The sequence below is a fragment of the Entelurus aequoreus genome, linkage group LG14 (assembly GCF_033978785.1).
Source record: "Entelurus aequoreus isolate RoL-2023_Sb linkage group LG14, RoL_Eaeq_v1.1, whole genome shotgun sequence".
NCBI lineage: Eukaryota > Metazoa > Chordata > Actinopteri > Syngnathiformes > Syngnathidae > Entelurus > Entelurus aequoreus.
The window spans coordinates 47787871-47801207 of record NC_084744.1 but is presented as its reverse complement, the minus strand read 5'-3'; the positions used below and the strand labels follow the sequence as shown (position 1 = coordinate 47801207).

At 40.5% G+C, this 13337-nt stretch overlaps 1 protein-coding gene across 8 annotated transcripts in view; it reads left to right on the top strand.

The window, feature by feature from the left end:
* Positions 1-13337, top strand: part of LOC133664960 (hyccin 2-like) — an 87202-nt gene that overhangs the window by 58835 nt on the left and 15030 nt on the right. For 4 of the 8 annotated variants that reach the window (XM_062070046.1, XM_062070045.1, XM_062070043.1 and 1 more), the window contains exons 11-13: positions 2876-3032; positions 3169-3189; positions 3522-3677. In XM_062070046.1, the coding sequence (XP_061926030.1) occupies positions 2876-3032; positions 3169-3189; positions 3522-3677 (334 nt within the window). The remainder of the gene's footprint in view (positions 1-2875; positions 3033-3168; positions 3190-3521; positions 3678-13337) is intronic. The other 4 variants (XM_062070044.1, XM_062070049.1, XM_062070047.1 and 1 more) reach the window with 2 other exon arrangements.

Here is a 13337-nt window from a genome sequence, read left to right as displayed (position 1 = left end):
TCTTCTTTGCAGTCTTCATTGTTCATTAAACAAATTGCAAAAGATTCACCAACACAGATGTCCAGAATACTGTGGAATTTTGCGATGAGAACAGAGCTTTTTGTATTGGATACAATGGTGTCCGAATACTTCCGTTTCAACCATTGACGTCACGCGCATACGTCATCATACATGGACGTTTTCAACCGGAAGTTTCGCGGGAAATTTAAAATTGCACTTTATAAGTTAACCCGGCCGTATTGGCATGTGTTGCAATGTTAAGATTTCATCATTGATATATAAACTATCAGACTGCGTGGTCGGTGGTAGTGGGTTTCAGTAGGCCTTTAAGCCTATTTGGGCGATGTTCCAAATGAAATGCTTTGGCGGGCCGGATGTTGCCAGCGAGAAGGTATATATTTCACGGGACGGATGTAAACCGAGGTCACAACACTAGAAGTATATTACCCGAGGGGGCGTGGTTATAGACTCGCTTTGCCGAATAGGAATCGTTTTCTGAGTTCTTTGCATGCATGTTATAGAATTTTACATTACAATTTTTAATGATAATAATTATGGTTGTACGGTATACCGGTATTAGTATAGTACCGCGATACTAATGAATCATGTACTATACCGCCTCTGAAAAGTACCAGTCCACCACCCCCACGCGCCTCCGTCGTCATTACGTCGTGTCATTGCTGGTTTACAAGCAGACGAGCATGTTCAGCAGCGCACAATCACGGATTACTTACAAGCAGACACAGTGTGTAGACAGAAAAGGGAGAACGGATGCATTTTGGCTTAAAAACTAACAATAAATGTGAAGTTATAACACTGAAACGCCCTCAGGAAGAGGTGTTTTAAGACATGGCTAGCTAGCTAGCGGCTAAAGTCCATCCCCAGTCGGCAATGTTTTAGCTACTTCTAAATCACTAATCCTGGTCTCCATGGCGACAAAAACAGTAAGTTTCTTACAAGTATCATCCCTGCAGGACGAGGAATAGCTAAACATGCTTCACTACACACCGTAGCTCACCGGCGTCAAAATGTAAACAAACGCCATTGGTGGATCTACACCTGACATCCACTGTAATGATACCAAGTACAGGAGCGTATCTAGTCGATACTACTATGATTATGTCGATATTTTTTGGCATCACAACATCTTCTTTCGTTTTTTTTTTTACATTTATATTATGTTTATAAACCCAGGAAATATGGCCCTGGACACATGAAGACTTAAATTATGACCAATGTATGATCCTGTAACTGCTTGGTATCGGATTGATACCCAAATGTGTGGTATCATCCAAAACTAATGTGAAGCATCCAAACAACAGAATAATAAATAATTATTACATTTTAACAGAAGTGTAGATAGAACACGTTAAAAGAGAAAGTAAGCAGATATTAACAGTAAATGAATAAGAAGATTAATAATTAATTTTCTACCACTTTTCCTTAATAATTTTGACAAAATAATAGAATGATAAATGACACAATATGTTACTACATATGTCAGCAGACTAAATTAGGAGCCTTTGTTTGTTTACTTACTACTAAAAGACAGGTTTGTCTTGTATGTTCACTATTTTATTTAAGGACAACCTTGCAATAAGAAACATATGTTTATTGTACCCTAAGATTTTTTGTTAAAGCCAATAATGCAATTTTTTGTGGTCCCCTTTATTTCGAAAAGTATCAATAATTTTGGTACCGGCACCAAAATATTGGTATCGGGACAACACTAATAATAATACTAGTAAATTCTTTACTAAAACAAATGAAAAATAATATATTGTACATTACATGGGACATGTAACTGTCAAAAATACAGCCAAAAGAGGTTGGTAGAAGAGAATAAATCTAAAGGTAAACTATAATGTAGAAATGCACCCAATTGCAGAAAATGTAGTCTGGATTTTCTAAATTTCCTTTCGGGGCTTGCGTGGCAGCACTTTGTGCTGATAGATATGTTCCTCTTTTTTTGTCAGTTTTCCACGTTTTTTCAAAGGTTGCCCACATGCCTGCAATTTAATTAGCGCTTGGCTGCCCCAAAACAATTTTGACACGTAGCAAGAAAAAATATTTTAAGAAAAACTACAATCTAGTACAAACAACTACCGTAGTTTTAAAAAGTAATGTAATAATGTATAACATTTACCTTTGAGAGTGGACTTGGTAGAGCGGCCGTTCCAGCAGCTTGAGGGTACCAGGTTCGATTTCTGCTTCTGCCAGTCTAGTGACTGCTTTTGTGTCCTTGGGCAAGACACTTTACCCACATGCTCCCAGTGCCACCCACACTGGTTTAAATGTAGCTTAAAAATTTAGAAAAAATTATTTCACTATCTAAAGCACTTTGTGTCTCTAGAGAAAAAGTATATAAATATAATTTACTTCACTTCACTACGGTACAGTCTTTCCAGTTGCTTCTCTGTCAAACACACCATAATCAGCGTTTCCATATTTTCATGGATAAATGTCTGCCGTTTAGACATTATTTTAACATTCGGATGTAAGACTAATTCTGCTACATTATGGTGTATCATCAACTTTGCCATATTGTTGATTTCTTTTTTTTAACTCAATGTCATTTGCTGCTTCTTTTTAGCACTTCCTTTCCATTGTTGTTATGTCCATCTTTATAGAGCTAAGCTAATGCTAGCAAGTAAAACCAGATTTTTGGTCAGATCTTACAGGGTTCACAGTAACATTTGCTATGCCAACTAATAGCAAACATCTTTGTTTGCAACTTAAAGCATCACAATTAGCACAGAGGCTGCTCTTATTTCAAGATATTTTCAAGCAGAGGTACTACTGTATGAATAAAAATTGACTTGGAGTTGTTTGGCTGCCACGTTGATGTCCGTTTTAAATCTTGCATCACCCGCAGCTGGGCAACGCCATGAAGAACTCTCTGCCAGAGAGCGCTCCGAACGAGCCGCGGGGCCGCAAGGTGCTGCAGGTGGAGGTGACACCCACAATTAGCCGCATCTCCATCTCGGCTATCACCACCGCCTCCATCCGCCGCCACCGCTGGAAGAGAGAAGGTAAGGCTTGCGGGAACAAAGCAGAAAAAACACAACTTTTAGTGTTCTATTGTGTCCTTTTTGGTACCATTGGGAAGCAGTTTGAATATGAAAGTAATACCAATATATATCATATATTTTCTTTAATCGATGAAAGGCCGCAAGAAGGAGGTTTTAGGTGAGCAAAATTATCTTTATTTGGTTTTTGTGCTCTTGAACAGTGAGGAAGAATGTTTACATGATCCGGTCACACCATTAGCATTGTCCAAATGGTGTCTCCTGTCTCGATGCATCATGTTGTCTCTGTGTCACGGTGCTTCTTCTTCTCATTGCTTCCTATTCTTTTGTTGCCCCTCTCGTCATGACAAAATGGTGCTGCCTCTTAAAAACCTAGTCTTTGTATTTAGTAATCCAGAAAATTGATGTTCACACACTGTTGGGTCTGCTCGGCCGGAGGTGGTCGAAGCCCGCTGCCACTAAAGAAACCACGTCTGTGTTGTTGACTCCCAGATTGTTTTGACTACTCGAATGATGCCGAGTTGAGCCTCGCCGTCACGCGTCCTAACCACCACCACTCAACAGCCAAAGAGCAGAGAGAAGGGGGGCCTCGCAACCATCACCACCACAACAGCAGCAGCAGCATCATTCCCCCCATCACACTTGAGGGTAGGGGAAGGGGTGAACACCCTGAGTAGCAACCACCCTATCTTCCTCCTCTTACTACTACTCTTCAGCTATGAGGCATTTCTCTCTGCTGTTCCCTGCATTTGCACTTCCCCAAAGTATCCCTAAAGCCATGTTTTCATCAAGTAGGTACACTTAAACACAGTTCAGTACCGTCTATGTATTGTTGAGTTTATTTTGAAGGGTATTTAATATAACCAATCCAAATATATCACTTCCTGCCCCCTTCCTGTTGGGCTACCATTCAAAGTGGTTTGTATTCCTTTACAGTACTAGTCTCATGGATGCAAATATTTTTTGAGGTCTATATAAGTAAACATTGATTAATTGATGCTTAGCGCTTTTTAGTACATGCTCACATATAGTTTTATAATCATTAGATAGATGCTCCATGATTTTGAGGGCTAAATCTTGCCCCTGAAAAGACGTTTTGCTCGATGGTGGCTATATTTTTCAACAATCTTGCTCAAATGTTATACACGTGCTTGTCAGGCCCCCAAAAATGTGTTCCAAAATCTTGGCGCTAAACTCCCTAATATTGGGAGTGCATTGAGTGAGAAATTTTAAAGGGGACCTCTGATCATTTTAATTTAGATTTAAAACACTTGAGTGGTCTATATTAGTGATTCTCAAACTTTTTTCACCAAGGACCGCCTCAGAAAAAAATGGTATCTCCAAGTACCACCATAATCACCAACGTTTAACATAGTAGCATGGTGTGACAGACTCCCGCTGTCGTGCGGGGTCCATGGACCACCAAGGATAGACATTACTGCGAGCAGGGTTGACTTTGTTTATTTTTCAATAAACCTTCCAGTCTCGTCGGGTCGCTTTTCAGCTCTGCCGCTTCTTCCACTGCTCGCTCTTCGGTCCGCTTTTCAGCCGGCCGCGTCTGCGTCTTCCTCTGGCTCTCTTCCTCTTGCGCGCTGCATGTGCTTCTCGCTCTCCAACTCCTTCTTCTGCCCCGTCGTTCATGGCTTTCGCCCTTTTACACACTTGGAGGAGATTATATAATTGTGCCCAGGTGGGCGATCCACGCACCTGATAATTGTTACGGCGTCGATCCCGGCGCGCCCCGCCTCGCCGCCAGCCACGCCTCCTCGCCGCCATCTTGGAGTCGGCCCCGACGTGCCCTGCCTCGCTGTCGGTCTGCCGGCCACGCCTCCCCACACTTGGTATGCCTAAGTATTCATCAAATTCATGGCTGAGGTTTTATTTAACAAGTTTATTTAAAGCCCCACTTAAGAACCTTCAGTTTTTGTTGATTTTAACAGCGCCTGTGGACCAAAGCAGTAGTGTTTTGCCTGAAGAAAGACCACATTTCCCATGAGGACCAGCGCACAGTGTCGTAAATCGTCAGAAGCTACTGTCACGCACATACAAACTGACACGATAATACCACAATGATTCAGTATGACTGATCGTTCCACAGAAGGAACCTACATTTTTACTCAAAACTTTATATATATGGTTTGCAGTCATCGCATTATTTCTTTATACAGTATTTTGAGTTTGTTGCGTGGCTGGTTGTGTCAGTGCGGACCTGCGAACTATCAAGCTGGTGTCTATTTATTGCTAACACGCAAATTTCCAATAGCTAACGTTAGCATTATTTTTTTATTTGCGCATCTAAAATTACTTACTAGTCCAGCAGGAACACAGCCAAAGCAGCATCAGTCTGAAATGCCTCCTCGTCTTTGAGCTCACGCCAGCGAGTGAAAGCCGGGCCAATGATGATTCTTGATTGTCCTTTTGTCCGGGTAGCCTCCCTTTTTTTTTTTTTTGTCTCCTCAGACCAAACTTTTCATTTTCGGTTGTTTTGCAGCTGCGGCCATGATAGCAGTAATTGCACATAGGCGTTCCGTCTTTTTAACGAATTGGAAAAGGGGGAAGTGACGTATGCCGTAAAAATGCATTTGTGATTTTTTGTGTGGCTGGGTTCCTGCCACCCACTTCAAAGTTGCTGAGTGCCAGTGAAAGCGATACAGACCCCCTCAGGCCATTACTAAGGTGTCATTCAACTAGTTTTAAGTCCATGTACAGTATGTTCCCAAAAGTTATGAAAATATTTTATGAACTTTGAAAAGTTACTTAGTGCTGCTTTAATATTTTCGGTCACTGTAACATTACACGCCGTTTGAACAGTAACTGTGTTTGAATATAGGAAAATATTGATGGAGCTTGCGTACCACTTGTTGTACACATACCACAGTTTTAGACTGGCTGGTCTAGCTAATATACTGTATATTGGATATGCTTTGGTGTAAATGTTGCTCCACAGTCCCTTTTTAAAACCTTTCTTTTATAGCAGGGGTGTCAGACTCATTTTAGCTCAGGGGCCGTATGGAGGAAAATCTGTGCACACGCGGGCCGGACTATTAAAATCATGGCATTAAAACTAAAAAATAAAGACAACTTCAGATTGTTTTCTATGTCTTACTTTGGCCAAAAATAAAACAAACACATTCTGAAAATATTACAATAAAAACATAGAAAAAAATACCGGCAGCCGTAAAGTTTAGATCCATGAAGGAAAGAAGACACTGAATGAATGTTTATAACGGAATAAATTTACATATGCAGAAAAATGTGATTATTTTTTTTAAATCAATTAACGTTTATGACAACCTTTTTCCAAAACACAATATAGAATGTGAGATACAACACTATAATGCATACATTTATCATTTGTTTTTAAAACGGTCACAAAAAAGTGGGACCCCAAAAATTTACTGTGGGGCCCCATTTTTAAGACTTGATGGGGTCCCAGGACCCCATTTTGAAAATTCCTAGTGCCAACACTGATGGAGTATTGGTGTGTGCAAAACAGCAGCAGAGGGCTGTGGCCTGCGGGCCGCTTCTAATACTAATTAAATATCACCCCGGGGGCCATAGATAATTCATTCCAAATCTGGCCCGTGGGCCTTGACTTTGACACATATTTTTTTAAATCTGTCTAGTATGTTTTCTTTTCTGAAGGCCTTCCCAGAGAACAAATGAAATTACGCCCTACCCTCTCCAAAAGTATTTTAAAATAATTTATTTAAAAAAAAAAGTTAACTGTTTAAATATATATTTTGAAGTCATCACTGGTATTTTTATGTCCAGACACAGTAGAAAATAAACTTCATAGACTATATATAGTTTCAGCTGGTCACAACATTAGGTACACATGCACAAAATAATACTTATCTTACTTTTTTTGTGTTTCCTCATGGCCTCCCCTCTATAACCCCCCGCCCTGGCGGAAAGTTTAGCTTAATGTTGAAATAAATACGTCCACCTTGCTGTGATGTCACAACGTAGGCAAACTGCTAAACCCCGTGAACAGAGGCATCCAAAAAAATGCATGCGAGTTTAAGCCAAAATGTATGAACCTTATGATTTGATGCTTTGGCATTGTAAACACGAGTATCCAACATTGTAACAACAGTTATAAGTCAGAAAAGACGAAATTCATCATAGGTCCCCTTTAAGCCACTGGAGTTACGGAGTGTAATACCAGCACCCCTGTGTGATGTCAGAAGAATAGTAGCACAAACACGGGAGATGGGTGTGTTTTGACACTGTTTCACCCTTTTTGTGTGTAGCAGTACAGGAGTAAACTGCATAACCAATTTCCACAAGTCCTAGTAAAAGGATAGACTTAAAAATAACTATTTTGGTAAGGATCTGGGTAAAAGTGCTTATACAACAATTACATTTTGCAGTTTGAGACATCATCTTGCATTAACCAGGATGTAGTCATATGCCAGATCTGCCCCAAACTGGACCGTACCGAGCTGAATCGAGCTGTACCTCTTGATGCAAACATGGCTTACTTTGTTCAGTCCCTTAGCTAACAGCCCGTTGCTCTTTGCCTGTCTTAGAGTGGAAAATGTGCCTTTGCAGCTTTGAAGGAAGTGAGGCCAGTGGTCTTGTTGCATTTGCCTGCCATGATGTCAAATCCTCCCTTTCCGATCCCACCCCCAAGCACACGTTCTTACTTCGGCCTTTGTCACTCACTGAGTCATAGACTGGCTTCCTCATCCATATAAGTATTTGAAGTCTCCACAGGAAAAAGTGCGTCCGTCTCACACGGCCGACGGAGCACCTGACTTCTTGTTTGTGGGCTGCAGTTCACTGCACCATTTTTGGATCGCTCGGGGTCTATTTCTTTTTGCAGTCCAGCAGGGTAAGTCATTGCCAGTGCAGCTTTTCTGCCATGTCGCATTACTTCCTCTGCTCAGTGAGTGGGAACGAGCCCTCCGTCATGCATGCCCGTGCTTCAGCTAGCACTTCTTGAATGCTAACATTTTGGAAATGTCACAGGGAGAACGTGGTCGGTTTTGTAACAAAATCCCACAGCAGCGCAATGCATTAATTTTCAGCCCATTTTGTCTTGTTGGATGTCTTCATTTTTGTGTGCTCTCTTCATATTTATTAACCTCTGACATGACATGAGCATCAGCAGGGGTTTCCCAGCTCTTTTTGCATGATATTACCATGAAAGAATTGTTGGAAGTTCTTTCAGCAAATCTTCCACTGAAGACGAATAGTGCTCTTCTTGGTACTAACTTGATTGCATGATACAATTAGATATGTTAAGCAATTGTGTTATGTTCATATTATATGCCCTGCAGTGGACATTTGTTTATAGCCTAACAGGGATATTTTTTCTGAAACGACAGAAGCAATAGACCAAAAGTCCACTGCAGAGGACACTGAATCCCAGGAGGATTTTGTTTCATAGCGAAAAGAGAAAATCAGTGTGTTTTGTAGGCTACATTGTCTTAGGTGGACATCACAAATAAATGATGCAATTTATTTAGTACTGCAAAAGAAGGTTATTAAATGTGCTGCTACACTGATGTTGAGACTGCCATAAAAGGGTGCTGTCATCCCAAGGTTGTGCAGTTTAAAGGTGCAAAATCTCCCACAGGGTGTTTAGCGAAGCCTGGAAGTATATGCAGTTCTGACCCAGGTTGATTGTATCGAATTTGAAGTTTCTCATACTGTAGGTACTTTGACATACTGTACAAAAAGCTTTACATGAGGAAAATAATTGTCGGGACAAAGTATCGGGACACCTGGCTGTCTAGCCTACAGGAAGTGAAGGTGTTAAAGCCTACATATATTTAGGAGAGGAAGTTCCTTTTGTGGACCTTGTCTTAGGCCCCTTCTACACTAAGCCGGCTAAGGTTATCCAGGGTAAATCCCACCTAACCGTATCCTGGTCCACAAACACACACACAATGGTCGTTTAAGACCCCCTCCGTCCGCCGGCGCAACCCGGCCTAGTACGCATGCGCGGAAAATGCGCACGTCATAGTCACCTCCAGTGTTGCTTTGTGTGCAAGTTCTTAAATTTAACTTATCTGAACAATATCCAGTGTTGTGGTATTTCAATGAACTGGAATCCAGTGTGCTGTGGGGCCCTATTGTAGTGAATCAGTCCTGAGCCATCATAAATTAATCAAATATTTTTTAGACACGTAAACAATGTGATAAAGAACATTTTACATCAATCAATCTAGGGATCTAGATATCTGGTCAGGACACTCCTCACTCTTTGGCCTTCACCTTCATTGTCCATTCGTTTTTGGTGACTTTATATACTTTGGACCTAGACGTTGAGTCCGCGAAATACATGGCGGACAATAACTGATACAGTCTGCTTTGCCAGTCCAAAAGCATTCGATTTGACCATTCGACAAATGGACAAAGTTTTTCGTAAGTAGAATCACAGCTGACCTGGACATTTGAAAGTTCTCTTGCCGTCTGAGAAGTGTAGTACCCCAAATAGCTGCAATCGCTTTCTCTTAAGGTATTCATGTGTGATTTCCACGAGCGTCTGTACAGACGGAAGGAGAAACACGGGCACGTCTGGTTGACTCGCCTCCATATTTCCAGTGGTTAGCTCCGAGTTACAAAACCGCTTTATTATGAAGCTGGCTGTGGCGCGTTCTTTCTGACGTCACTTCCTGTGTGGGGCACGGTCTTTCTGGTGTCACTTCCTCTCCGAACTCAGTTTGTAAACGATCAATGAGTCCATACAAAGCTAAGAGCCGGAGATTCAAGAAATCCACGGCGCACTTACCCGTGTAAAAAAAATTGTCCGAGGAAGGGGACCTTAAACGATAGTTTAGTGTGGCTGAAACGGGGCTTAGGCTAAATAATTATTCCTTTTAAGGGGTTATCCAGCTTAGTGTAGACATGGCCTTATTGAAACAGAAAAGGGCCTTCCACAAACTATTTCTACGAAGTTTAAAGCATTAACATTGTCCAAAAGGTCTTGGGTCTCATAAGGTAACTACTGTAAGCTCAATGTCTGATTAGGCTGCATTCGCGCTTGTGGTACAGTAAAACCCCAAAAATTATAATTTAGCGTGCACTTTAGTGCGGTTTGTTTAGCATTCACACTGGTAAATAACTAAGGACAGCTTCTGTGATTTATTACATGACCTAACTCAAATATTCCAATTATTTGCTGGGTTTAACACGTAGGTTAGATTAGCTTAGATTTTACCAAAAGCTTCTAAAATTTGCTTTTAAAGAGTACTATTGTCACACATGCACACACACATAGAAGGAAAGAGCAATATTATGTATTTTCTCTTACATATTTGTTATTTCTACATGCTTTTTTAAGTCAGCTTAGTGCTGGTCGCGTAGCGTTTACATTTTAAGCTGTGACCCAAACGTCTAGCAGATTTTTACATTTTATTTTAACAAACAATGTGTGGAATGTATGATAATATAATATTTGTTACATTATTAGATAATGTTAAAGGTAAAATACATGCTTATATGTTTTGTCAAAATGGAAAGAACAAATACATTTAGCAACAAAAAATGACAAATTAAGTATATTCAGGCTTTTGCTAATCATATATAATGATCTGGCAGGCCAGTTTTGGTCCCCGGGTCTTCAGTTTGACGCCTGTGATTTATATTGCGTGTTAAAAGAGGTATTTTTCTCCGCTGTAGTCTAACTATAGTTGCAATGTTTCAGTGGGATAGCTGGCGTCTTTGCCCTGCACACTGGCTCGGTTGCCTTGCAGGCTGTCAGCTCAAAGTGGAGCGCTATCAATCTCACGGGACGTTCGGACCGGCCTCAGCACTCTCCGCTGATTAGCAGCCTGGCCTCGGAACTAACCGGTCATGTGACCAAGCAGCGCTACAGGAGGAATGAATGATGAATTCTCCTGGAGAGCATGCGTCTTCTCTCTCGCATTCTGTGCGTGACAACATGGACCCTTACACTTTATGTACATGATGATGGAAACCTTTTTTAACTTTGTAAATATCTCAATCTAAATCTTTTTTATGCCCTACTGCTTTGAATAATTTGGTTCTTATTGATGTGTTACCTCCTTTTGGGTCAACTTATCGAACTTCCTTCACTAATATTAACAAACTAATTCAAATCTTGAGTTGAGTTGACCGACTGTCTGATTCTCACGTTTAACGTTTTAGCCGCATACAAAAATAAATTAACTGTTGCTATTAGTAAAACAAAAAACCTCACACTCTTTATTCACAAACACCAACTTGCATTTTTCACATTATAACATTACTAACAGTCTTGGCGTCAAACAAATGTAAGTCACCCACTGCTTTTAAAAGTATTACATTTGTAAAACAAAGCAGCAACATGAGTCACATTGCTAAAGCGCCGCACACCTCCTTAATTATTAGCATCCATCCATCCATTTACCACCGCTTGTCCCTTTTGCTATCTCAGCTGCATTCGGGCGGAAGGCGGGGTACACCCTGGACAAGTCGCCACCTCATCACAGGACCAACACAGATAGACAGACAACATTCACATTAGCATATCGGTGTAAAAATAGGTTAACCACTGATATTAATATAAAATAAAAACTGTCTTTAAGGGCGACCAATGATTATTCTAATCTACCTGTAACACGTTTTTATGTTTTCAACCCGATACCGCTCGCTTGTCTATTGCTTTCTTTGTACTCACATTGAGCTAGCAAATTTAGAAAAAGGCTGTAAAAATTCAAATAAACGCTGACAAAGCTCACAAAGTAGCAATTAGCACAGTATTTTAACGATAAGCCCGCCCACAGTGGATGCATTGCAAGCACACAATAGGTGGATGAAATTTTCGTATTATGAGACACGGTTCATACAACAAAGCAAATTTTTATTAGACCTGTAGTTTGTAAATCAAACTGTTCGTATAATATCAAGGTACCACTGTACTTACATGGTATCCGCAGGGTCTTAAAAAGTCTTAAATCCAACAATTTAAATTTAAGGCTTTACAATGTGTACATTGTCATACGATTGATTGAATACGATTTTGAAAGTTCTTAAAAATCTTATTTGCTTAACTTTTATTTAAAAAGTGCTTAAGCTTCAGTCTTGCTTTAAAGTGTTTTGATTTTTAAGGAAGCTATAATGGAACTACAATATGGAACTAAAATAGGCTACCTTTGCTGCCCGGTCAGAATTTAACAAGCACCACCTGTTAGTGTGCTGTGCGCGCTGTGGTGTGTTGTTAAAGCCTAGCATAACAGCGGAAACATTTTAACCAAAGCCGAATTACTTGCATAAGATGGGGAAGTGCAAGGTGTTTTGGTTCGCCGTATTATGCAAAACCAACTTTTCTTACCTTCTGGTACCTACTGATGTGTATTTGGGACCTGCATCAGTCCTGAAAATTTGTGCAAGTCCGGCGCCGTAGTCTATAAGCTTCTTCTATTTCTCTATCTTCTTATGTGACATTCATCCTCCGCTGTTGCCATTTCTAATATAAAGTAGTGTATAGTTCTAACTTATATCTGTCAGTAGACACGCTATGGATTATTATTATTATTACATTATTAACCCAAGGAACTTTAGTTATTAGAGAGTTCCGGTCGGATGTTTTTTCACGGGACACATTTCAGGCGTTGTTGTTGCACTAGTGAGCCACGGATGAGGAGATGCTGCTCCGTTATTGATTGAAGTAAAGTCTGAATGTCATTAAAACAGTTAGCTCCATCATTTGACACTTCTTCCACTCCCGTCCTTACACGCTACACCGCTACAACAAAGATGACGGCGAAAAGACGCTGTCGAAGGTGAGCCACGTAAATAAGACCGCCCACAAAACGCCGCATCCTGAAACGACTGTCAGAAAGCGGCTTGAAGATTATCTGTAAAATGCAACATTTTGACCAAAAACCACCATTACAATTTTATGTAGACCACAAGGAAGTGTTTTACATTTAGAAAAAAAATCATAATATGACCCCTTCAGTGTGCCTTATAATCCGGTGCGCCTTTTGTATTAAAATTGACCTGAAAAGACCCGCTCATCGGCAGTGCGCCTTACAATCCGGTGCGCCCTATGGTCCGGAAAAAGTGTTTAGGACCCAGATGCGAAGCTATCAAAGAGAGAAGCGTTTGTAAACATTGCGGTCAAAGTGAATGTAATGATCATTTAAAACTTCAAAATCCAGAATAAGTCCGTGTTCTATACAAGAATCAACTTCTTTCCTCCACCATTGCTTATGTTCTGGTTGTTATATATATTGTGTAACACTTCATATGAAGCACACTGCACCTTTTGCAAGAAAACAGTCATTTGGCAAATCTGAAAATTGGCTGTTATGTTGTTTGCTATTATTTTTGTCAATTAGTTTACAC